A 24,331-nucleotide genomic window follows, 5' to 3' on the forward strand; every position below is an offset into this window, starting at 1 on the left:
GTTGAGTTCAGATGGTGCGTTCAGATGGTGCGTTAAAAAGCAGATAAATTGTGAAGAGGGGCAGGCTCACTCACATCACTATCAACCATGGTTTGCATCAGAACATCTGAATGCAGTCATTTATTCTCTCTCCTCCCTCTCTCATTGTCTTTCTGTCAAACACACACACACACACAGAGGGGCCTGAGGTTTTTTTGCATGATGAAAACTGCAAACAACAAAAGAACGGACTTTGTATTACTTTTTGTTTGCTTCCCGGTACAATAAACTCCTCAAGGAGATACCAGAGTTCTTTAAATAGCTGACCAAGTTCTGCAAACACTGGACAGCACAGCACCCAATTTAAACAGCTTCACCATTTGAGTTTTGCAAGACAGATAGCAGAAATTGATTGTGCAGCAGAGGAGGGGTGGGTCGTTTTCCAAGTTATTCAACTCAAAGTCTGAACACACACATACAAACTCCAAACGCCCTCCAACAATGTTAATTTATTAGGATCAAATTCCAAAAACATGCCATGCAGGAGCCATGAAGATAAATAAAGGTGTCATATATACTTGATCTCATATATATACACTTAATCTCATATATACAGACTCATATATACTTCTATACATTACACTTGCAGGAAGATAAATCAGTAAAATAGTCTAGATGAGTTAAGTCCATCTTCATTTTCTGTATCCAAAATGAATTACTTTTTTCATACAATGCAGACGTACCCATATGTGTGTATGTATAGAGCCTTTTTTGCATGTAACACTAAACTATGGTTGAGTGTAATGTGCTAGGGGGCTTGGGGAATGGGATCTATTCAAATTCCTTTAAGAAGTGATCTGACCCATCAACCCAGAACTAAAATGTAGACCAGAACCCAAGTTATCCATCAGACCTTGCACTTCCCAAACGTTCTGATGCCCTTCTCACAAGAATGCATTTCAAAATGTGGTTTTATATACTTAAATGCCAATTTATGTAATATATGCAGATCAATGTAGAAATGGGACATAATGGAACGGACCAATGTACAAGCACATGTTAAATTGGCACAGCATTGACCAGAATGAGACTCGTTCCTGCTATGCGCTGGAGCTGAGAAAAATGTCAGGAGCATACTCTTCCCACATTACTCTGCTCCTCTGTCGCAGATGTAAAGAGAAAATAAGAAGCTTTTGCTTCCACTTCTAAACTAACTAGAGGTTCCCCGTTACATCCAAACTAAGGGGAACTTGAAGTATGATTTGTTTAAACAATCTAGGACTATGTCACAGTTTATGATCCTGGCTGGTTTAAAAAAACAACACAATAGTTTAAACCAGGGGTGGGTGGCCCTTGGTCCATAGAATGTTGCTAGAGTCCAATGCCCATCATCTCTGACCATTGTCCATGTTGTCTGGAGCTGAAATGACAGCGATCTCATAAACATCTGGAGGGACTCAGGTTCAGCACCTCTAGTTTAAACTAACCAGGGTTTACCAGCTGCACCAGAAGAGGGGAGGAAGGAGGTGTTTGAACCCTGCACTCATGCAGGTGACACCAAGACTTGGAAGAGGAACCCGTGGTTCTCCATATGTTGTTGGATTCCAACTTCCAACTCCCACCAGCAGTCAGCATGGCCAATGGTCAGGGGTAGCGGGAGTTGCAGTCCAGAGGGCACCGTTTTCCATTACAGCCAAACTGAGCTGTTACGTATGTGTATAAGTGTGCACGCCACCTAATTTGCAGATAAAAATGCAGTTCTTTATTTCTCCCTGCTTGAAAGGTGAGAACCAATTTCCATCCATCCCACCACTCCTCAGATCTCTCTCTTAATCTGAAATCATTTCCCACTTGACAGTTTGCCTTCATATGTCTGTAAAAACCCGGCGTCTAAAGCGGGTAATCAGCTTCTCATACATAGCTAAGCAGACTGCAGGGTTATCAGTAAAACTGATATATAATCGGATAAGAACAGCAAACCTTTTGTAGCAACATGGTCCAGGAATAACTACATCTCTCCTCTACTGCCCCACCCACCCCTCTCCCCACAGCCAGCGCCGTTGGCTACAAACCAGACAGCTCACTTTTATATTATGCACATAAGGTGGAATGTGCTAAATATCAGAGAATAGGACACTATCCGTACTCCAACCAGCTTCAGTGGGAGAAAGTTGGGCCTCTCCCACTGAAGTCAATAAGGCTTAAAGGTGCTTAACTTGGGGGCTGAATCATGACTGCAGTTTTAAATGTGTGTTCCTTGGGGCAGGGGCCCATCATCTGAGCGACCCTGTAAGCAGCATGCATACAGATCATGCTACAAATAACACTGCTTGACACAACAGTGTCAGAGACAGATTTGTTGGGTATCAAATGTAATATTATGGTGCTACTTAAATATGAGTGGAAGTTACTTGTGCAGGCTGCTGTTATTAATCACCATTTATATCTTGTTCTACCTACCAGGTGCTGAAAGCCAAATCTGTGGGGTTATCCCCTTTTTAAGCCCACAAAAGACTGCTGTGTGCTGGGGGTGGGGGTGGGCAACACTTGCCCTGACCCGGGCACCAGCAACCCACGTTACGCCCCTACATCCATGTAGACAGTAATGTAGGGGGTTGGATGATGGCGCTTGTCCCACTGTACAATTCTATGATTCTAAGCTAGGTGGAACATTGGTCTGCTATGCTGTGAGGCAGCTTCACAGGGTCCATATATTGATAATGAGAGTATGCAGATGCTACTACAAGTCAAGGGAAGCTCCGTGAAGAATTAAGGCTATATAAAGCATTTAGCTGCCTAACACCAGGACAGGAGAGAGAAAAATTGCAGCAACAATGACACAATCCAGGTCTGGCCAGTATGAATGGAACAAGCTAATTTACACAGGAAGTAAGCACTTACCAGACCCTTCATCCCAACACACAAAAACCTTGGCCATATCTGGAAGCAATTACAGCCAGTTAACATGATCCGCCTGCCACTAAAATTAACTACAAACAGAAGGTTTTTTTGTTGTTTTTTTCACTTGGGTGATAGGCGATGCAGCAGCCCCCATGTTTGACTGATGGGAAATATTCAGTAATTACTCATTTTTAGAAGTCATTCCTTGAAACCAGCGAGAGGTGGGTGCAACGGTTGCTAATTATGAATGAAAAGGAGAATGTCGCTCATCTTGCTAGTTGCAAGGGAAGCAAAAGGCAGCTACTGCTCACAGCCCTGGGATAAGAAAATGAATCTGCTCCGCTCATGCAAAGAGAAAGGTGGTTACTCAGACTTCTTAGAAGTTTGGCGTCATTCTGACACTTGCAAGCTTCTCTGTGGGAACTCTGGGCAACTAGGGGAAAAACCTCTGTGCTAATATTTCCATGTTCTTCACTCATCCTCTCCAGACCTCGCAAACAAATTAGTGTTGCCTTTCACTCCGAAACAGATTTGTTTCCCAGTAAAAAGAAGAGGGGGGGGGGAGTCATCAACATTCAGTAAAGTTGAGCCAGCCTTGCAAAGAGAGGGTGGAAACAAACACCGAAACCAGATAGCTGATAACATGATTGCACCACTGTGCATATTTCAATCCATTCAATGATAGCTCATTTCAATCTGCATAATAGAACAAAGAACATGGTGAACCAGTTGCGTTGATCAGCCACATCAAGAGCATGAATGAACGAAATGCGTATGATGCTAGTCACTGGGTATGAAGCTATGATTTACGCTCCCGGTGGCCAGTTCATACAACCAACTCATATAACCACAAGGTGTTCAACTAACCACAGATTGGACTTGTTTCAATCTGGGCTCACGTGATTTGCACTCTCAATCTCAAGCCGGTTTCATCGGAATATGGGGCACTTCAGAATGATGTTAACATGGCAAAAGAAGGAGACAATTTTTTTATAATAAAAAATAAACTACATTTTTTTTTAATCAATGCACTCATTTGATTTAACAGATGTAAGAAATTCAGATATCAGAGCTGCAATCATTTGCAGAACAAAAAACAAAAAAGCCCTTCAGCCTTTAGTTCAGGCTGTGACAAACCACAACTTTGCAGATTTCAGAAGTTTGACACACATGAAGAAGATGGTGGGGCTGGAGGAAGCAGATCAGGGTAAAGGGATGAATACTCAACCCTCACCATTCTCTTAACAATGAAGGTCACCTCTATTATACACTCAGATGATCATCACTTTTAGGTTGAGCAAAAGGACAACCCCCCCTTTTTTTGCTGACACTCCCAAAATCGTGGAGGCGCTCTATCACCTGCAAGTCCCTGTTCCTGAATCCCTTGGCTGAAAGAAGCATCAATCAGCAGCAGATGACGACAAAAGGTGACAGTTTGGGGGTGAGTACAATGGTCTTTCGGTAGTGTTACATTTGGGGTGGCAGTCATTATGGAATTCCCCCCTGGCAATGCTTGCAGTTGCCTAAGCTGATTTGATTTTAGGAAGTTCAAGATCTCCCATTTGGAGAACCCTTTAAATGAACAACTTATTGTTTGATGGAGTTCAGCACAAATCTTGCTAGATGGTACCTCATTGGGGTTTCCTTTTATAAGGACAGGGGCATGCAGGAAATCATAATGCTTAGAGACTGGATCTTAAGAAATGCAAAAAGAGATGGGAAGGGTGATATTATAAGGGAGATATTTTTTAAAAAAAATCAGGGGATGAATCGCTTGCTAAATTAAGGTTTAAAATCCCCCCTTCTCTTTGAGCAGGATCTGCTACAAAGGGCAAAGAGCACTGTCCAATGAAGTGGCCTGAGCACATATTTCTCTAGGGGTCTTCCCACCTCCAGCGCACATTCCACGCATGGAAACAGTTAAGTCCCCCACAGGATAAATCAAAAAGTTCAAGGCTCCTACCCTCCACAATGTGCTCCCTCTTTCCCCAGTGACAAGAACCAGAGAGAGCTGAACTGGCCGCCAAACTTCCTGAGGAGGGGTCTCCTCGGCACTCGCAGGTTACACGATCGGGGTCAGAGCCGTGGACCTTAATGGCAGCCTTCATTTCCTGAATGGGGGGTGAGTTCTCTTGGCCATAAAGCTAATAAGAACTTCCTCGCATGGCAAGCGCTGCCTGACAGAGCTACTTGTCAGCCAACCCATAGTGGGAGAGTGCTGGTTTCCATTAGCGGGTTACAATGCCAGGTGCCACTAATAAGGTCCATCAGCGAGAAACACGAGACTGCTAACCTAGCCTACAAACTCTGGAAGTAATCATTGTCAAGAGGGTTTTTCTTTTCCCTGGGAGGGGGCGAGTGGACAGCAGAAGAGATTCCAAAAATTCAGGTTGCAAGGGATTCGGGAGTACATTAGCCAATGCGTCATTAACACAACATTAAAATATGGGGGGAAAGGTTGCTACATAACCCCTAGGCATGAACCAATCTGTCAATTTCAGTTTCTCTCAGTTATCTGATCTTAAATTCAGGTCTCCACATTTCCACATCAGCTTGCCCATTTTTTAAAAAAGTCCTCGTGAAAATAAAACAGCATTTTAGTAAAAAGAATTATCCTATTGTATGTGGTTTTGGCTGATTTATACGTATTTTTTTCAAATTGACTTTCCACAATATAATGCATTTTCAACGGCGTACGCATTTTGAGGCACACTTCACTTTAATATATGCCTGTCTTTACACATTAGCTGCATGGATAACTACACTGCAATATTCAGAGACGTTGCAAATTTCAAAGGATGGCTTCGTTTCGTTTCGGTTTTTCTTTTCTTTTCAAGAAACTAGTAGGTTTGCTCCTAACTGCAAATTGGAATCAACTTTCTCCCTGCTGCCTAATCGCCAACACCAAAAGCAAAAGACATTGAGGAAAGGAAAGATTCTTCAAGGACATGGAACAGGGCTCCAAAATGCAGATGATGCACTGAAAACCGCATTTATGTAACAATGTGGGTAAAATCCTTTGCAACAACTTGCAGAGGTAAGTTGGCTACTGAAACAGCCATAAGCCTTGGCCATGTTGACCCAGCCAAAGTTGAGCACTTTGTTAAAATGTTTATTCCGTGGGGGAGTTGTGCACATGCTTAATTCTCTCCCACTAAATCAATGGGATTTAAAGAGTGCTTAACTCTGGCAGGATCATGCCCTTTGGTTCTTGGAATGTGAGTAACACCCTCATTAATATTGCTGTGTTTAAGTGTGTTTGAACTATACAGCCTCCCACCCCCCACTCAGCCCGCAATTAAAAGCTACAATCAATACCAACATTAGATTAAGCCTGAACTTTACTGAACCTTGAAGAAAACCTCTTATTAAAATGAACATTTTTTAAAAAATACAATTGTAAACTCACGATGTGGTCAATTGGTCAAAATCATAAGCACAGTTTAAGAAAGAGCAAGAGATTGAGTGACGTTGGCTTTCTTATTGAAAAGGCAGCTTAGCCGACCTGATAAAGTTATACTAGTGCAAAGAGTTTTGTAAGACTTTGGGGGAGGTCAAAATTTGAAGCTCTTGATAAACGAGGCATATCAGGGCTCCTTTGGGAGGAATAAATAAATAAATATCACAGGGCAAAAAAGTTGACCCAAAAGTAAGCATTGGGGCGTCTGTGAAGATCTTACACTGTAAACTTAAAAAAAAAAGAAAAACTTTTGCCAGTCACTTATGAAACTTCTCTCACCAGTAAAATGTTGCTCACACCCACATCTTCTCATAAAACCTTAGAAAATGCATCATACGTGTTTCAACAAATTCAGTTATTGTTGATATTTTACCCATGATTCAGTCATTCGATGAAGTTAGCGCAAAATGCCAAAGTTACTATGAGCCTTTGGCATATTAAGTCCAATTAAATCTTCCAGAATTTTCAATTCATTCTATATATTTCTGGGCCAGTTTCTCAGCTGGCCTACTTTAGAGAATTTTTAAACAACATTTGCCAGTAAAAGATGGAAATGAGGATGAAACAGAGTCATTCATGATCTTGGCCATTCTTCAGATCTGCAAGTGAGTAGCTGAAAAGAGTGTGTCATCAGACTGGTTTGGGGACACTTACTAATATTCTTTGATAAATGTCAATGTCAATGTTTTCTGATAAATGACGATAAAATTTGGTCATAGCCAAAGCTCATTAGACACTCGTGATTTATCAGTGAATTTTCTGCCTTTTCCCACTGGTCTCTGAAAACACTGGGAGTTATTATTATTCATCATTTATAAATCATGTAAAGCTACCCAGATGCTGTACTAAAACATTTCTAACATTTACCATAGCAATGTAGGTTAAAATGAATGTTAGAAATGCAATGAACTGCTAACACTCTTGGGAGGAATTCCTTCAGGATCAATCTATTCCTGAGGAAGTTTAGGACACAAAAGACTATGGATACTTAATCAGTTATATACACTGTCTCGGTTGCAAAACTAAAAACTAAAAAAACAGTGATTACGTATACGTGGGCATTTATCAGCCAAGCTATCAGAGGTTCAAAGTAAATTTAAAAGCATTCCCTTGTGTCCTGGCTTTGGCTTAATCACACTGCACAAAATTCTTCAAAAATTAGCAGCACAAAAATCTGACTGGATTTGTGGGAAGTAGAATTTGTGACCACTTCATGGCTTTCAGTCAAATGCAGCCATGATTAATTTCTGAAGGATCGTGCCCATCAGTTTAAAAAACACTGCATTTACTAGAAAGCTTCATCTAGATATTTACCATCCAGTCCTAACCAACATGTATCTTTTTTTTCGGAGAAAACCAACAAGACTATGTTAAGAGCATCATAAATAAATAATCTAGACAGCTACAGTTGTTGCTTCAATTACATCTAAAAGAGCACAGAACAGAAAGCTTTTTAAAACAAAAAAAGGCTTATTTAAACCAACACATTCTATGCCTTCTTATTCATAGTTTTCAGTTTTAAAAAATGGCAACATTGGTAAAATTAAGCAAATACTAATTTAACACCGAGATTAACTGCAGTGGAATATATATATATATATATATATATATATATATAATCGATCAGGTCTGGCAACTCCCGGCTGCTTCAGCATTAGAAATCCCCTAGCTGCAACCTTTGCCAAGTTGCCAAACCCTGGCACTGTAGCAAACATAGATAAAAGCTTGTCCCCAGCACTCAAATAAAAGGAGAGATGCTCTTTAACAACAAAGAGAGAAAAAGATTGTGCTTAACGTACCGAGACAGGTTGCATGTCCCACCTCAACTCCAAAAGTAGAAGAAGGTGATTCATTATTTCCACCAACAAAGTGTCTGGAATTTCTCCAGTGCCCCTACCATTCGTCTCTACTTAACCAAAACTACACCAAGAAATAAGCCACTGGGTGTTTCCATTTTACAGGTGGGAAAGCAGAGGTTGAGATGCAGGGACTGGCCCAAATACACCCCAGGGCTTGGTGTCCTCCAGATGTTCTGGACTACAAACCTTTGCTGGGGGGCATGGAGTTGGCTAGCCCTGCCCCAGAGTGCATTCAAATGAGCCACCCAGAGTGGCTGGGGAAACCCAGCCAGATGGGCGGGGTATAAATAATAAAACTATTATTATTATTATTATTATTATTATTATTAACCATGTGGTATATCAGCCTCATTTCTCTGTCTCCTCACCTCACAAACACGCTCGACAAAGGGACTGGTTTTTTTGGATGTTTCCTTATAAAAGGGTGAATGCAAACCCCTGTCTTTGAAGCAAGCTACAGAAATATAAAAGAAACACACACTCTCAAAGGTCTTGTGCATTTGTGTTCCTTGTAGATTGCAGAGTTGAGGCTCACCCCTAAATTCTGCGCAGTCCCTGGCACATCAAGGGTTAATGGTATGGCTCCATCTGCATTGAGTCCAATGGGGCATATAGTCCCAGGAAGGAGAGAGTAGGTTTGCAGCCTAATAGAAGCAGTTGTGTGGCTCACTGTTCCCAACACTCTTTGCCTAGGGACCCTCCAGCAAGGGAACTGCTGGAACTGCCATTCAATGCTGTCAGATAAGAACTCCTTCTCCCTAAAAGCAGGTGAATGGGCAAGTCTGTTTCTATGGCCTCCAATGGCAAGGGGGCAGAGAGGGTTGAATGCTCCCTGCACTAGCAGCTATGGGGGAAAACGAGGACAGAACCCTTCTCCTCAACATGCTAGATTTCTGCATGCAGAGAATGTTGTTAATGTTTTGGAAGAGCATTCCCTTCTGTGAGAACCTCACCTGTAAAGCCCAGAATCTGCTTCGCCTCCTTATTTGCTCTTTATGAGAGTTGGTCTAACACTGACAACCAACCGTTACTGGAGCATTCAACACGGGATTCTGGTTTGGGGCCAAGAAAAGGAACTGACCAACTGCTGCAATAATGCATCTGTATTTATTTATTTTAAGGGAGTTGGCCGGTCCAACCAGAATCCTAATGACACAAAAATTGTTACATCATCGCAGGTCATCTGGGATCATCTCAGATAGGACATGCAGGGTGCTCGGGCCCCTTCATCAATTCTGTGTGGGGTGCTGAGTGGTAGACTTCTTAAACTGATCTTCAAATGTGCAAAGATGAATTGCCCATCCACTGGCGAGAAGCTATCTCACATTAGCCATACACTACACCTACATTGGCCACGGCTGACAATTTTTTTTAAAGACCCCGAAACAGAACTTGCACACCCGGAGTTGCCCAAACGGACAGAGAAAAAGCACATCCTGTCAGAGCCTCATGCGTACATTTGGACTACAGTAATTAAACTTGTTGGTTCATTAAAACACTTCAGAGCATCTCCAGGATTCTTGCTCTGAATCCTATTAGCGGACTGCCTTGTAATATGTTTGTTTGCAGAGTATTAGATACACAAGAAATATGCCGAACTCTATACACTGAACTCAAGACAAATGTTTGCACAGGGACTAAACCAAGGCATTCTCAGGCACCAGTTTCAGCTTTCTGCCACTACAGACAAAACCAGGAAGGAAAAGCAGTGCTGTGAGACCCAGAGACCAATTTGCCTGGCAGGCTTCTACCCAGAGCCTAGGAAAAAAATGCCACAAGGAACCGATCCCCAAAGCAGCCATCAACCACAAAAGGGAAGAGGTTTCTCCCCAAGTAACAGAGGTTTTCTAAGATTCGTTCCCCAAAGGTATAACCAGACACTCAAGGAAGGCAAAAGATCAGTTATGTTCAAGAACCAAAAACATGTATTCAGGAAAACTGGTACAGCTGGATTAAGTCATTGCAAAACTGAAATGGGGAATATTTTTAACCCAACATTTTAAAAAGGAACTGCCCTACTGTCAAACTTGGTTCACACACTGATAATGTCATTTTATTTATTTTTTTAAATTAGGTTAGTCTCTCAGCTTGAGCAACATAGTTTTTAGAACAAACCCAAAGCAAATATATGAGTTACTTGGCAAAGATCATAATTGGTTTCCATGTATTAACACCCCCTCTAAATAAATAAATTGCTGATCTTCTTAATAGGTTACATTGCTTTTGTGAATTAATCTGTTAAAATAAGCTGTGAAAGTTTACAGCCCAAACTGATAGCATCCATTTTAAACTCCCCGCTTTCAGAGGAAGTGTCTTTTTCCCTTCAAAAAAGAGAGATTTAATCCAGAAACCAACCCTGAGGTTGTAGTAAACAGAGTGTAAATTTCTGTTTGTTTTGATTTATTTTTTAAAATGTATACTTGGCTTTCCCAGAAGTGATTTTCAAAGCAGCTTACAATAACCAAACATTTTTTTAAAAGTCACATATCAATTACAAAATGGCTCAATGCCCAAAATAATTATCGTTCAAACATTGCAAGTGCACCTTGAAGTCAAAAATAAAGCTTGCAAAGAGATAGTGGGGGGAGGGAATTTTTGGGAGGAGGGGGAATAACAGGAACCAAATCAATAGCTGCTCCAAACTTTAATTCATAAAAAAGGGATGAGATGGAAGCAACAAGACAACTGATGTTGGCATAGCTAACTATGTAGACTGGAACGGAGCCATAGCTGGTAGTAACTGAGAGTGCATGTCTAAGCTGGGGTATGTCCCTTTGAGTTTGATGGTACTTACTCCCAGGTAAGTGGGCACAGGGTTTCAACCAGAAGGAGTCATGTCCTTCCAAGTAATTGGGCAGGAGTTCATTTATTTCCCCAGGAACCCTGACATATACATCACAACCCACAGTCAAATAGAGCTGGGTGATATAGTGTCCGAAACCAGTTTGAAGTCCATATCATGATATCAGTTTCATAAATGTTGACCTGGCAATATATCGCAAATCATGATATGTGCGTGTGTGTGTGTTATGCAAAAATCACAATGTGGGAAAACTATGAAGCCAGCCAATGCCTCTACATAGCTCCGACTTTATTTCAGTCACTGTGATATGTCAGTATATTGCAATGTTTAGCTGGTGATATGATGCTGAAAACCAGATATTGCCCAGCCCTACAGTGTTCACCTCTACGCAGTTCCATCCTTATTTTAGACATTGTGATATATCAGCATATTGTGATGTTTAGCTGGTAATATATCACAATATTGAAAAGCAGGTGTCACCCAGCCCTACACTCAAAGCATCAGCCCCTCCAAAACTTTAGCTATTAAAATGTTTCTAAAATAGACAAAATGTCAGAAAGTGCCAACCAGTCTGGGTAGAAACAGCTCCTCTTTCTGCTATATCTCAAAGCCACTAGTGCAACTCTGGCTATATAATCTAGTGAGGAGGACGCTGGATTTCCTACAGGCCTCCCATCCCTCTCTATTCTCCTGGCACCCACTTGGCCATCATCTTGAATCTCTTCCCCCCACCTCCCCCTTTATTCTACTCCAGGTAGCATGAGGTTAATGTGAAACCCTACATCATGCTTCTAACTTTAACAAACAAACAAAAAAAAAGATTAGCAGGCCTATCGAAAGGAAACTCAGCTCTACTGACTGCAGTCAAGGAAGTGAGGAACAAGGTCGCATAAAGAAGACTGCAAAAACAGACTCCGAAGGCAAGGTTTGACTGCCGAGCTCGAGAGGGAAACCAAAAGGACGTACCTGTGTTGCTCTACCGTCTCGTTGTCCGGAAGTTCTGCCCCGCAGACGCTGCACTGTTCGCCAATGGCTCGGTTCTCAGTTTTTATACCCACAGCCAGTTCCCCGAGCTTGCTGAACAGCTCTCTCTGGATGAAGCCTTGTGGGAGGAGCCCCCCGTAGGCGCTGAAGTCCATAGACACCGCGAGAGCCGGCTGAACGTGCAGTGCGGGTGCCATGGAGGACGGGATGCTCAGCATGGAGTCGCCTTTGTGATTGGGTAGCACGGGGTAGATGCCCATCGTCTTGTCACCGTGGGAAACCATGAGATCTGGCCCAGCCGGCGGGCCTTGGACTGCCTCCGAGGACTGGTCAGCATTCTCGTCACGGGGGTAGTGAAGTTCACGGGCACTTGTGATGACGCTGCTGCGCGTGGGGGTGCCGGGCCCTTGCTTGCTCTTGTCATCGCCTTTGTCCCCCACGGAAGCGCTCAAGTCGGCCGTCCGAGGGCTCTCGTGGCTGGAGGCCTCCTCCACCTGCATCGCTTCCGTCTTCACCTCGGACAGGTTTGGGTGGCGGCCGCCGACAGAGTGCAAGTCTTCGGTGCCGCTGTGCTGCAGTGCCCCTTGAAGCAAGGACTGGCCGATGGACATGAGGCTGTCGACGGCGGCCTTGGTGGGGCTCATGGCCGAGAGTCCGAAGGAGGTGGAGACCGAGGGGCTCTGCTCCACCATCAGGCTCTGGCTGGCAAGGCTGGAGTAGCCACTCTCTTCACTGGAATGCTTGGAGATGAGTATGTTTTTAATGTACTTTGACTTCCGGTCTTCTTCCTCTTCGGTGCTGCCATCAGCCATGTTGGCCTCGGCGTCGTTGTCTTCCGATGCTTGAATGGTCTCCAGGATCTTCAAGCACTGCTCCTCCAGGTACTCAATCTCCAGGATCTCAGCAGCGTAAAGAAGGTCGTCCAGGTCTTCGACTTTAGCCTGCAAGGTCGCCGTGTAGGCATACTCCAGGATCTGCTGGAATGTCTTTGGCGAGAGGAAGTCCAAGGTGTAATGCTGACTGTTGCGGTGGAAGAGGATCTCGAACATTTTGCTGGTGCAAGCCAGCACTGTCCGGTGGGCGTGGAACTCTTGGCTGTCCACCAAGATCACCACATCGCACAAGGTCCCAGCCAAGCGCATCTGGTTGGCTTTCTGCAGGAGGCCGGTGGCGTGGCTGGGGTTCTGGAGCTGTATCATACCCATCTTAGTCAAATCCATAACACTCCCAGGGTCTAGGCATTAGGGAGTCTTTCCACTGCACGATCCGGAGCTGTCATAAAGGAAGGGAAATGGAGGGAGGGATAGAAGAGAGAGAGAAATTGAGGAAAGGCGGTGGGAATGTGGCACACAGTGTGATGAGATCGAACAGAGAACCCCAAGAAGTCAAGCAGAGAACTCATCCCCTGCAAAAAATGAAGAAGACAACTAGACACTAAAGGTGAAAGGGGCCCTGTGCCTCTGTATCCTATGGGTGAATTGGAGAGAGGAAGGAAAGGGTGGGATTGTGGGTGGGGAAACACTCCTATTTGCTCTGCTTTGCTTTCCCCTCCATCCAACAAGCCACTTTTGGACAGAGACAACTGAAGGCTTGGGGTGGGTGGAAAGCAAAGTTAACCCTGGGCACACAGCTAAATTGGTAGAGGGACGGTGAGGGGAGGCACAATAACTTGAGAGCAAACAAACCCATGATTTCTACCCCAGTAGCCTTTCCCAAAGAATTCCCCAGCCTACAACTTGAAAAGATAGAGGGTGGGGGAGGACATCCTCCCTTCCTTTCTCCTTGCCTTCAGCTGTGGCCCTGGGCAGAATCACCTCTTCCACAACCCCACAGAGCCTTTTCCAGGACAAAAGTGCAGCCAGGGGGAATGGCTGGGATCCTGGTCAGCAGCTTTTCTCTCCTTTGTTCCTGGGAGGAGTGGGGGGAGTTCCATGGGGCTGAGAGGAGTGAGAGCCCATACAGAGGTTACTCCAGCAAGTGCTGGGGAGCCTAAATTCTACTATCCATATGAGACTCTCTCCCTCCCCCCCCACTTCCCCAAACCCAAGCCCGCTCTCCTCCAAAGGAGACCAGGATGATACCCAGCCAGCCAACAGACAAATAGTCCATTCTGAATAGCATCTTCTACAGACTACATTATTAGAGTGAATACAAACTGCCTAACATCCCTTTCTCCTGCCCGGGCTCTCACATATACACAACACATCAGCTTCTAAGCGTGCACACACAACAAGCATACACTGGGAAAAAACAGATTTGGCATTAAAAGGTTAACCCCAACTACTTGGAGGTAGGTAGCGATAGGGTTGCAATGACTAAAAAGGGTTTTGCCCCCGCCCGCCCCCTGCACGCTTATAGGCAACATCAGCCCTTTGCCACAACTTTCTAGAATCAATGCAGCAGTAACTGCACTTGATATAACAACACGCAACAATTTCCCCTATTGGAAGGCTCTGAGGGTCCCGGTTTCTAGGGCTGCCTCCCTTGACTCCCACCATAAGTCTCTGGGAGAGTGAGGGGTTGACTTCTCCCCACCCACAAACACCCACAGGTAGCTCTTTAGCTTTTAATGCCCCGAACCACGAAGCAATGGGCTCCTAACTCTCACCCGGTTCCAGCATCCTCAGAGCCTCCGCACGGCAAACAGAGTGCAGAACTAAAAAAAAAAAAGGGGTGTCACCCTAGAATAATTCAACCCCAGGAAACAGGAGCTGGGGGAAACTCGGGACTCGGTCCCCAGGTCCCGGTCAGGTCTCACTCGCTTCCCACCGGCCAGGCTCGGTACCCGAACCCTAGTACTTTTTCCCATCCGCACCAGCGCTAGAATGGATCGCTCCGCATCTGAGCTTTTAAGCGGAGCTTTCGGTTCACAATTGATCCAGGGTGAAGATTGGGGAGTAATCTTATTTGTTTGATTTTTTGTGTGGGGTGCGCGTATTTTTATGACTTTGCGGGAGAAGGCTCTTTGTGGCGCAAGTCTGAACTGTGCCATCAAGGGAGAAGCGAGCAGGGCGCGTTTACTGGCAAGGAGATATTCATGAGGTCCAGAAGCCGCGATTTAACCCAGCAGGGGAAAGAAAGCAAGGCGAAATCCCCTCGTATTTTGCAACTAAAGCAGGAGGAGGGGGAAGAAAACACTCTCTCTATATATATTTAATATGAGTACAGGGGAAAACGCTTTTTAAAAAAGACGTCTTCTTTGCACTTCTCTTCAACACCCCCCCCCCAAAGCAACCCAATTCATAATACAGTTAAGCCGGGAGAGTGTACATTTATTTTTCAGAACTGAGATCGAGGAGATATATACTGCCCAAGCAAGCACTTGAATTGGGCTTGGAGGGGGTGAATCCGCGGGTGTCCATCAAATTGGAAGCCAAAACTCCTTTGGGGCCCGAGGCAAAAAAAGTCCGAAAATAAATCCGAGGTCTGTATTGTTTTAGCCTCGTTGTTCGCTGGCGCCCTTTGCGCCGGTTGCGGCGCGCAGGCGGAGGCCCCCAATCCCCACACCACGCACACATTTAAAAACAAGGTGCAATTCTGATGTTGGGGTAACTGACCTGTTCGTCTGTGCACCTTCCCCAAATAATTCGCTCTGAGCAACCTCCAACTATTTTGACCAACAGTTGCTTCCGATGGCCCTGCAAACGCATATGACCGCCCCCAAAATACGTGTCCTCGAGCAGAGCCCTGTTCCGCCAGGCACGAGGATGAGGAACCCAGGGCTCACATACCCCAGCCGGCGCACGCCCTCGGCAGCCTCCGCTCACAACCAACACGCGCAACTGCCGGCGCTCACCGCGCACCCCGACCTTTGCACCATCCCCCAAAATGGCAAGGTTGGAGCAAAGTGCAACCGCCCCGCTTCCCCCCGAAGAAGAGCAAGTTGGTATCCCCCACTTCAACAGGAAACACCAAATATTCTACTCTCTTGCACGGGATGCTGTTCCCTTTGCAACTGCGTAGGAGCGCACAGCCCACAATCTCCTTGTGCTTTCTAACATCAAAAGATTATTTTATTGACATAAGGGATTTCGTTGCCTTTTTTATCCTTTTTTCCTTCCTTCTCGGCCTTTAAAAAAATAATTTATTTTATATCTATTGTCCCCGGGCGCGCAAATGCTGCTTCTTCGCGTGCCGTAGTCCAGCCAGGCTCACACGCTCCACGACTTCGGCCACTGTCCTGCGCTCGCACGCCACTCCGCTCCCCAAGAAAAAGAATAAATGCCCCGAAAAACTTGCCGCGCGCTCCCCAGGTGCTCTGCGAAGTGTCCCGAACTGACAACCCTCCCCCCTATGTTCCCCTCTCCAAAGAATGGGAGGGAAGGAGGAAGAAGAAGAAAAACGCCATCAACCACCACAACAAAAAAAGACCCTTCCTTGGGGCACTTTTTCTCTCCCCCGCTCCAAGTTTTGCGCAGGAGCCCTCAGGGGCCGTCGCTTGCCCCGTGCGTAATTGCGCAGGCCAGCCCAAGCAGCAAGTTTTTGGCTCGGTCCCGCTCGCGGAGACTTACCGGGCTCTGCACCGCGGAACTCTTGCGGGCTGCTAAAGAAGCAGCGGCGGCGGAGGCAGGAGGAGGAGGCGGCAGTGGCGGAGGAGCGGCGGCGGCCGGAGGAACAGCATCGCCGGCGCGTCAGGCGAGTTCGCAGCGCCCGCTCTCAGGCTCTCTAGCTGCGCTCGGCGGCGCGGCTAGCAAATCACCAGCGGCTGCCTGACGTTGCCACGGCTGGCGAGGCGCGTCGGGGCCGCCCCCTGCTCTCCTCCCCTGCGAAGCCCCAGCCAGGCACCATCTTGACTGCTGGCACCGACGGCTCCTGCCCACAAGCGGCCGCGCGCGGCGCAGCGCCCGGACCCGGCCTAGCAACGGCCAGCCAGTGCACGGAGCCGGACGCCGGAGTTGCGCGACCAAGTCGGGGATGGCCTGACCCCTAGCTGCCAAAGACGCCTCTGCTGCTCTGGTTGCAGCTGGACTATTGGCTACGCGCGGGGCCAAGAGTCCGGCGCTCAGGAGTTGCGCCCGCGTCACGCGAGAAAATTCAATAGGGAGCGAGGGAGGGGAGGGGGGACCCCTGTTGAATTTCGACCTGCTCGACGGCTCTTGGAGGCGCGGAAGGGGAGGGGCTGCTGCTGCGAAGGAGGGCAACGGGGCTTGCTTACACCTCGAGGGGCTGCCTAAGCGTTAGTCTGCCTGCACCATACGCGGTTCTCGCGTGCAAAAGAACCCCTTGACTGACGACGGCGCGGTGGACTGCCGGGACGTAGTGGAAGAAGCAGCCCCGATCTACAGTTGGACAGGGCTGCCTTGGGAATGGAGAGGCGCCGATGCTTCAGCAGCGGAACTGGATGCCTGGCCTGCATTCTGATGGAAATATTCCCTAAAGGGAGGGTGCACGGCAGGGGCGCTCTGCACGTGCCCAGATGCACTCTTTTTTAGCCCACTTACCAGTTCCTCCCCGAGGATTTCTTTTCAGTCCCCTGCGTCAAATGAATCTTGATGTTACAGATACCACCCAATCGCTCGTGCGCTTAACCCACTTTCCATCACCAAACACACACACACACACACAGAGAGAGAGAGAGAGAGAGAGAGAGAGAGAGAGAGAGAGAGAGAGACTGCAACTCAGGACCCAGACAAGGTTCGCCACCAACCGACGCACACGCTTCCTGAAGCGCTTCTAGGGACTCCGGACTGGGATTCGACCCGTGGAAACGCCGTGCGCATGGGGACTGCAGAGAAGCGGTCCACATGATGCGGGGGAGGGCCCCTCCCCTCCCCTCCCCTCCCCTCCCACAACATGCCCAGCTCCCTTTGATCCAGTCCATCTGTGACCAGATGTTTTCGGGGCAGTAACTAAGGGAGCAGAACCGTTTCAAGTACAGTATTACACAGCGCGGACCTGTTGTAACTCGCCGCACCTTATTCGGGGTGGGTTGGTGGGTGGAATTCCGGATTGAGAACCCGATGCGCTCAGAGGGGCAGCCCCAGAAAGTTGCGCTGGGTTTACTGGAAAGCCCGATCCGGAAAATACGCGCGGGACATGCGCGCGCGCGCCATAGGGGCTCCCGAGGGCTGCTGCTGCTGCTGCTGGACAGCGCTCTCATTCTGCCCGGATCAAATATGGAGGAGGCGGCGGCAGCAGACGCCTACGGGAGGGGCGGAGGGGGAGGGATCAAAGCCCCCCTCCTCTCTCTCTCCACTCCGCCTCCCTGCTGCTACCTGCTGCTGCTCAAACTCGCGAGCCCCAGCTGGACGCCCCCGTCCGCACCGCAACACACACGCCCCAGGTTAAAACAAGAAAACGCGTGCGCTTCGCCACCACGCATCCAAAATTAAGACAAAGACTCTCCGCCCCCCCCCCGCACCCATCCATGCGAGGCATGCAGGAGATTCTTCGCTCCTCGCCCCCCCCCCCCTCCGCCAGTCCTCGTCGTCTCCCCGCTACACACGGACTATAGTGGTACCTCAGGTTAGGTACTTAATTCGTTCCGGAGGTCCGTTCTTATCCTGAAACTGTTCTTAACCTGAAGCACCACTTTAGCTAATGGGGCCTCCCGCTGCCGCCGTGCCGCTGCTGCACAATTTTCTGTTCTCATCCTGAAGCAAAGTTCTTAACCCGAGGTACTATTTCTGGGTTAGCGGAGTCTGTAACCTGAAGCGTATGTAACCTGAAGCGTATGTAACCCGAGGTACCACTGTAGTTCGCACGCTCAGGTAGATCCACGCAGCCAGATGGGCGGGATATAAATCACCATCATTAAAAATTCTTAAATGAAACGAGGGGTGGGGGAGGACAACGGTGGGAAGAGTGGCTGGGATGGTGACTTCACAAGTCAAAATGTCCTGAAACTCGAGAGGGTGTTTCACGCGCTACAAAATGTTGGGGTGGGGGGTTTCTTTTTCAGTCCGGGTTATAGGAAGCTGCCGTATTACTGAGCCAGGCCAATGGCTCGTGTAGCTCAACACTGAGTGACAGCGGCTGTCCAGGATTTCAGGCCCCGGGGGAAATGAGTAGCTGCAGGAGTGAGAGGGTTAAATAATTCATACACAGTCCATCCTCTTAGAATCAGTAATTCCAAATGGAGTGGGGGGGGGGTCCAACATATCTTTGTGCTTTCGGAGGACTGGTAACAGGTTGCAAATATACACAGCTGCTGATGCCACTGAAGCTGCTCTCCTGCTATGCAAACTTGGGGGTTTGCTGAGTAAACATGCACAGGATTGCCCTGGAAATGTCCCTGTGACCCCAACATACCCCCTAAAATGGGAGGCTCACTCACTGTGAGTGTCTCTGCATGCTCCGTCCTGGCCATGGGGAAGCACACTCCAGCCAGAGACTCATACAGAGAAGCAGCGGGTAGACTCCCTCTGGGTCCTGCTCCTCCTGACTCCCACACACTGTAAAAGCAGGAGTAAAGAGTGCAGGGGAACCTCTACTTTCAATTTACAGTGCCGCTGATGTCCCCTACTTCTCAGAAGTCTGAAAAATGCAATTGAGAAGGGAGGGCTAACGGCTTAGTCCCCATCACAGACTGAGCAAGCGAGAAATGGAAAAAGAACAATTTTCATGTTCCTTCCAAGAAAGCTGCTCCTCCAGTTTGCTTCTTTCACTTGGCTGTTGTAGGAGCAATTTTGCCAAAACAGGGAAAATGCACAGTTAACTCTCTACATCTTAAGCTTCAGTTCATCAATTGGTTAGACAGAGGGAAGGTGGAGAGGGGTGTCAGTGTGGGCATACTGATTGGAAGCTTGGAACTGGGCCAGCCCTGGCACCTGACTTTTGAATGCTAATATGGCAGTTTTCAAATACGTTTGGGATGCAAGAATCCCCTTCAACAGCATGAAAGTAACTGACACTCGAACTCGTGGACACGAAGCTGAATGTAGGAAGATTCAGGACAGATTTTTTTTTAAGTACTTCTTCATACAGCCTGTAGCAGCTGAACTAAAGAACTCACTCCCATTGGAAGCAGCAATGGTCAACTTGGATGGCTTTGAGAGAGGGTTGGACAAATTCATGGGGCATAAGGCTACTGATGGCTACTAGGCATGGTTTAGGCTGGGCCCTGCTCCCACTGCCAGAGGCAATAATGTTCCTGAGTAAGAATTGGTGGAAAGAGTGCTCTTGCGCACAGAACCTGCTTGCCACTTATCCACTTGCATCTGGGTGTGAGAACAGTATGCTGGACTAGATGATCCATTGGTCTGATCCAGAAGCTCTTCTTATAAAGATGGGAACAGCGAGGAACTCGGGGTTATGTTGGGGGGGGGGCGGTCCACAGTCATTGCACAGCCCTATGTCCTGTTTGCTGTTAAAATGGACAATTAGCGAAGTTAGGTAAGTTTAGACAGGAGTATTCAAGTGCCTCATGCTGACAAACAAAGGTAATCATGCTTGTTTGCATATAGAATACAGTCTGTGTTTTAATATACAGTGGTACCTCGGGTTAAGAACTTAATTCATTCTGGAGGTCCGTTCTTAACCTGAAACTGTTCTTAACCTGAGGTACCACTTTAGCTAATGGGGCCTCTTGCTGCTGCCGTGCCGCCGGAGCACGATTTGTGTTCTTATCCTGAAGCAAAGTTCTTAACCCGAGGTACTATTTCTGGGTTAGCAGAGTCTGTAACCTGAAGCATCTGTAACCTGAAGTGTTTGTAACCTGAGGTACCACTGTAATAGAATCGTAGAACTGTAGAGTTGAAAGGGACCCTGAGGATCATCTGGTCCAAACCCCCCTGCAAGGCAGGATTATGCAGCTGTTCCATTTGGGGATCAAACCTGCAACCTTGGCACTATCAGCCCCAAGCTCTAACCGACTGAGCTATCCAGGCCAAGTAAGAACCATTTGTCTTATACCCCCGCCCTGTAGATGATATTATATATTGGGTCACTTACTTCAGAATGTGGCAATTCATCCCTACTACAGTGTTCAAAATGCCCATTGTTCTAGGTACAGTTTGTGACGGGGAATTTCATTAGCGCAAGGAGATTCTGAGCTCTGGCACAGTACTGTGCCCTAAAATTTCAGATTAAAACTGCGGAGTGGAAGGAAAGAAAGACTTTTTTCTGCCTCCCCATTTCTAGCTACTCTCTGAAGACTGGAGAAGAGACCCTCTTAAGAATATTATGGGGGTGGGCAGGGGAAGGACTTGTATTCTTGTTATAAAAAAGTTGCGCTTAGACATTCTGTTGCACCCACAAACTCTGTTTAGTTAAAGCTATGGTTTTCCCAGTTGTGATGTATGGAAGTGAGAGCTGGACCATAAAAAAGGCTGATCACCGAAGAATTGATGCTTTTGAATTGTGGTGCTGGAGGAGACTCTTGAGAGTCCCATGGACTGCAAGAAGATCAAACCTATCCATTCTTAAGGAAATCAGCCCTGAGTGCTGACTGGAAGGACAGATCCTGAAGCTGAGGCTCCAGTACTTTGGCCACCTCATGAGAAGAGAAGACTCCCTGGAAAAGACCCTGATGTTGGGAAAGATTGAGGGCAGAAGGAGTAGGGGACGACAGGGGCGAGATGGTTGGACAGTGTTCTCGAAGCTACCAGCATGAGTTTGACCAAACTGCGGGAGGCAGTGGAAGACAGGAGTGCCTGGCGTGCTCTGGTCCATGGGGTCACCAAGAGTCGGACATGACTAAATGACTAAACAACAGCAAGGTACCATTTAGCTCCTTGCTGCCATATCACAGTTTCTAACACAGCTCTTGCCCCTGCTGCTGAGTGGGGCTGTGGCCTTCTACCCTGAAGTCTTGCCCTGAGGAGCTCAAACAGAGGCCATAGTTCAGAGGCAGAGCACCTGTTATGCATGAGGAAGGTTCCAGGTTTAGGTCCTTCAAGGAGGGCTGGGGTGAGATTTGCCTGAAACTCTGCAGAGGTGCTGCAAGTCAGTGTAGACAATGCTGAACTAGATGCACCACCCATCTGGTTTGATTTAACGAAGCTTCCTTGACTCTCTTTGGCCCATGGAATATCAGGCTCAGGGCCTTGAAGTGTTTCTGCTTTAAGCTTCCTTGGTTCCTATGACCAATCCTGATAAGAGGCAGGATGGAGAAAGGCCCTCGGGGTTGGCTGGAGGAAGCTCTGATTAGACAGGAATTGGAGCTGCTTGCGCATACACATACAAACCCCCCGTTGTGATAAGGTTTTATTATTTATTTCTAAAGTCCCAGCTCAACAAACAAGCAGGACTTATATAGGGTTGGCAGGGCATTTTCTGGTGTCACAGAATGACCATGAAAGGCTGAGAGCAAAGATTTACTGCTGGCCTTTATAGAGAGGACAAGGATGGGAAATTGCAAGATTACGATGAAATGGGGGGGGGGGCAGGGGGGAGAGAGAAAGGGGAAAACAGTGTCTGGTGGGTGAACAAATCTGCTCCTCAGAATAGAGAGAGGCTGCGATGGAGGCTGCGATGAGCAGATTTGGAATACAGAAAGTCAGACCATTGGTCCATTTAGCTCAGTGCTCCCTACACTGGCTGGCAGCACCTCTCCAGGGCTTCAGGTGGGGTGTTCCCCATCTTCAGGCTGAATTGCATTCCAGCTTGGAATCCCCTTCTAGAGTATATCTGGTGGCTGGGTATTTTCAGCACCTATGACTTGTACCCATGGCTTATGCCTCCTGAGTTTACATTTTGATAATATTTACACCATTCATTCAACCAAACAAACAAATCCCACAAGTTTCCTTATATGTACAGATGAATCAAAGTGGGGAGAGAAGGGTCTACTCTTTGAATTGTGCACAGAGCATGCTAGAAAAAATGGTTTCCAAATTAGAGCAAGAGATCTCTCTCTTCATAAGAAATCACTCACTTCCACTCTCCCCACCCCCCACCTCTTGCATGGTACAAATAGGATGTGAACTGATATTACAGCCAGTTAAGATAGGAAAATAAGAAACACATTTAAGAATGGAGATGCCCCGAGGCTCGTCACCAGGGTGAATGTAATCTGCAGAGGGAAAGTGTGTTTATAATTATAATGGGGTTTAATGTATGCTGGGGACAGATGAGGTTGGCACTCATTTTGCATGGACTGCCTGATATCAAAACCCTCACAAAAGGTGGAGGCACGAAGGTTATTAGATCCATACTGAAATGCTGAGCTGCACATTCTGCGGATAAGGAATTGAGACAGGGGCTAGCCACACAGAACATATGTGCACCTGTGTCGTGGCCTGGGCTAAATTCAAAATATTGGTGAACCTTATTGGATCTGGGTACCTGAGGTTTTGAAGTATATTCTTCCCTGGGTATTAAGCTCTGGAGATGTTGAGAACCAGTGCTATTTTTCTAGCAAAAGAGATGCTGGAATTCACCATGAAGACCTCCATTGTTCTCTAATCATGGCAATGGTGCACACCTGAGAGGTGCCAGAACAGAGTTCTGGTGAGTTCTTGCTGGAAAAAAAGCCCCAATGAGAACATTTTTGTAAATGCCAACGTCATCAGAGGTGATTTTTATTTTATTTTTAAGGAATAGAGGAGGTCCTCTTATGGTTCAGTAACTGATTAAAGAAGAAGAAGCAAAGAACAGATCAGCAACCAACTGACAGTTCTCCAAATGGAGAGATGCAAGAAGTGAGGTTCCCCAAGCATCAGTACTAGGCTGACCACTACCTGTAAAGTTGCTTATAAATGACATGGAATTAGGGGTGAGCAGAGACGTGGTGAAGTTTGCTGGTTCCCAACTTTTAAGACCCATGGGCACATTTCAGTTTTTTGAGCAGCTGCCATGGGTGACGCACCCTCTCCTTCTTGCTCCCCTCTCTTGGATCACATCTTTCTCCTTAACATTAGAACTTTAGTGAGCATTCTGTGATGTCACTGCATCTTACCCAATGGCTGGGACAGGTTTGGAAGTGGTAGGTGAAACAGGAAACAGCCAGCCTTTAGCCTACTAAACACACTGTTGAACTCAATGGGAATTACTTGCAAGTAAGCATGCATGGGAGAAGCCCCTCCCCATTTATTAGATGTTGAAAAGAGGGCCTGATGAAGAGGACTACAGCCCAAGTGCAAGGCAAATAGCATGACAGTGAGGAGTTTTGCTTACCTACTAACTTTCAAAAGGCTGGAACTCAGAGCTGAAATTTTGTAGCTAAGGGGGCCATTTTTACTGCTGCACGCATAAAATTAAGCTGCATGAGTCCCATTAGCAGTAATGGAAACCCCATAGCTAAGTCCCTGCTGAAAGTTAACTCACTGGTGCATTTAACCTTTGTTTGTGTATGTGTACAATGTGAACGTACAAAAGTGGTTTTTGTTTGATTGTATGTTTGTTTCACACAGTCGGTGATTTCCAGAGGAAGCCAGCCTGAATGCAAACACTTCCACATCAATC

At 46.8% G+C, this 24,331-nt stretch overlaps 1 protein-coding gene across 3 annotated transcripts in view; it reads right to left on the reverse strand.

Moving 5' to 3' along the window:
- ZBTB16 (zinc finger and BTB domain containing 16) overlaps window positions 1-18,071 on the reverse strand; it is a 191,954-nt gene extending 173,883 nt beyond the window's left edge. Inside the window, exons 1-2 of one of the 3 annotated variants that reach the window (XM_080983492.1) lie at window positions 17,882-18,071; window positions 11,969-13,258 (exon numbers count right to left, since the gene is read on the reverse strand). In XM_080983492.1, coding sequence (XP_080839618.1) covers window positions 11,969-13,206 — 1,238 coding nt within the window. In that variant the 5' untranslated portion in view covers window positions 13,207-13,258; window positions 17,882-18,071. Of the gene's footprint in view, window positions 1-11,968; window positions 13,259-16,497; window positions 16,689-17,427; window positions 17,676-17,881 lie in introns of those variants that run through there. The other 2 variants (XM_080983493.1, XM_080983491.1) reach the window with 2 other exon arrangements.
- Window positions 18,072-24,331: the final 6,260 nt, after the last annotated feature.

Source organism: Podarcis pityusensis (genome assembly GCF_964106645.2).
Source record: "Podarcis pityusensis genome assembly, chromosome: 15".
Lineage (NCBI taxonomy): Eukaryota > Metazoa > Chordata > Lepidosauria > Squamata > Lacertidae > Podarcis > Podarcis pityusensis.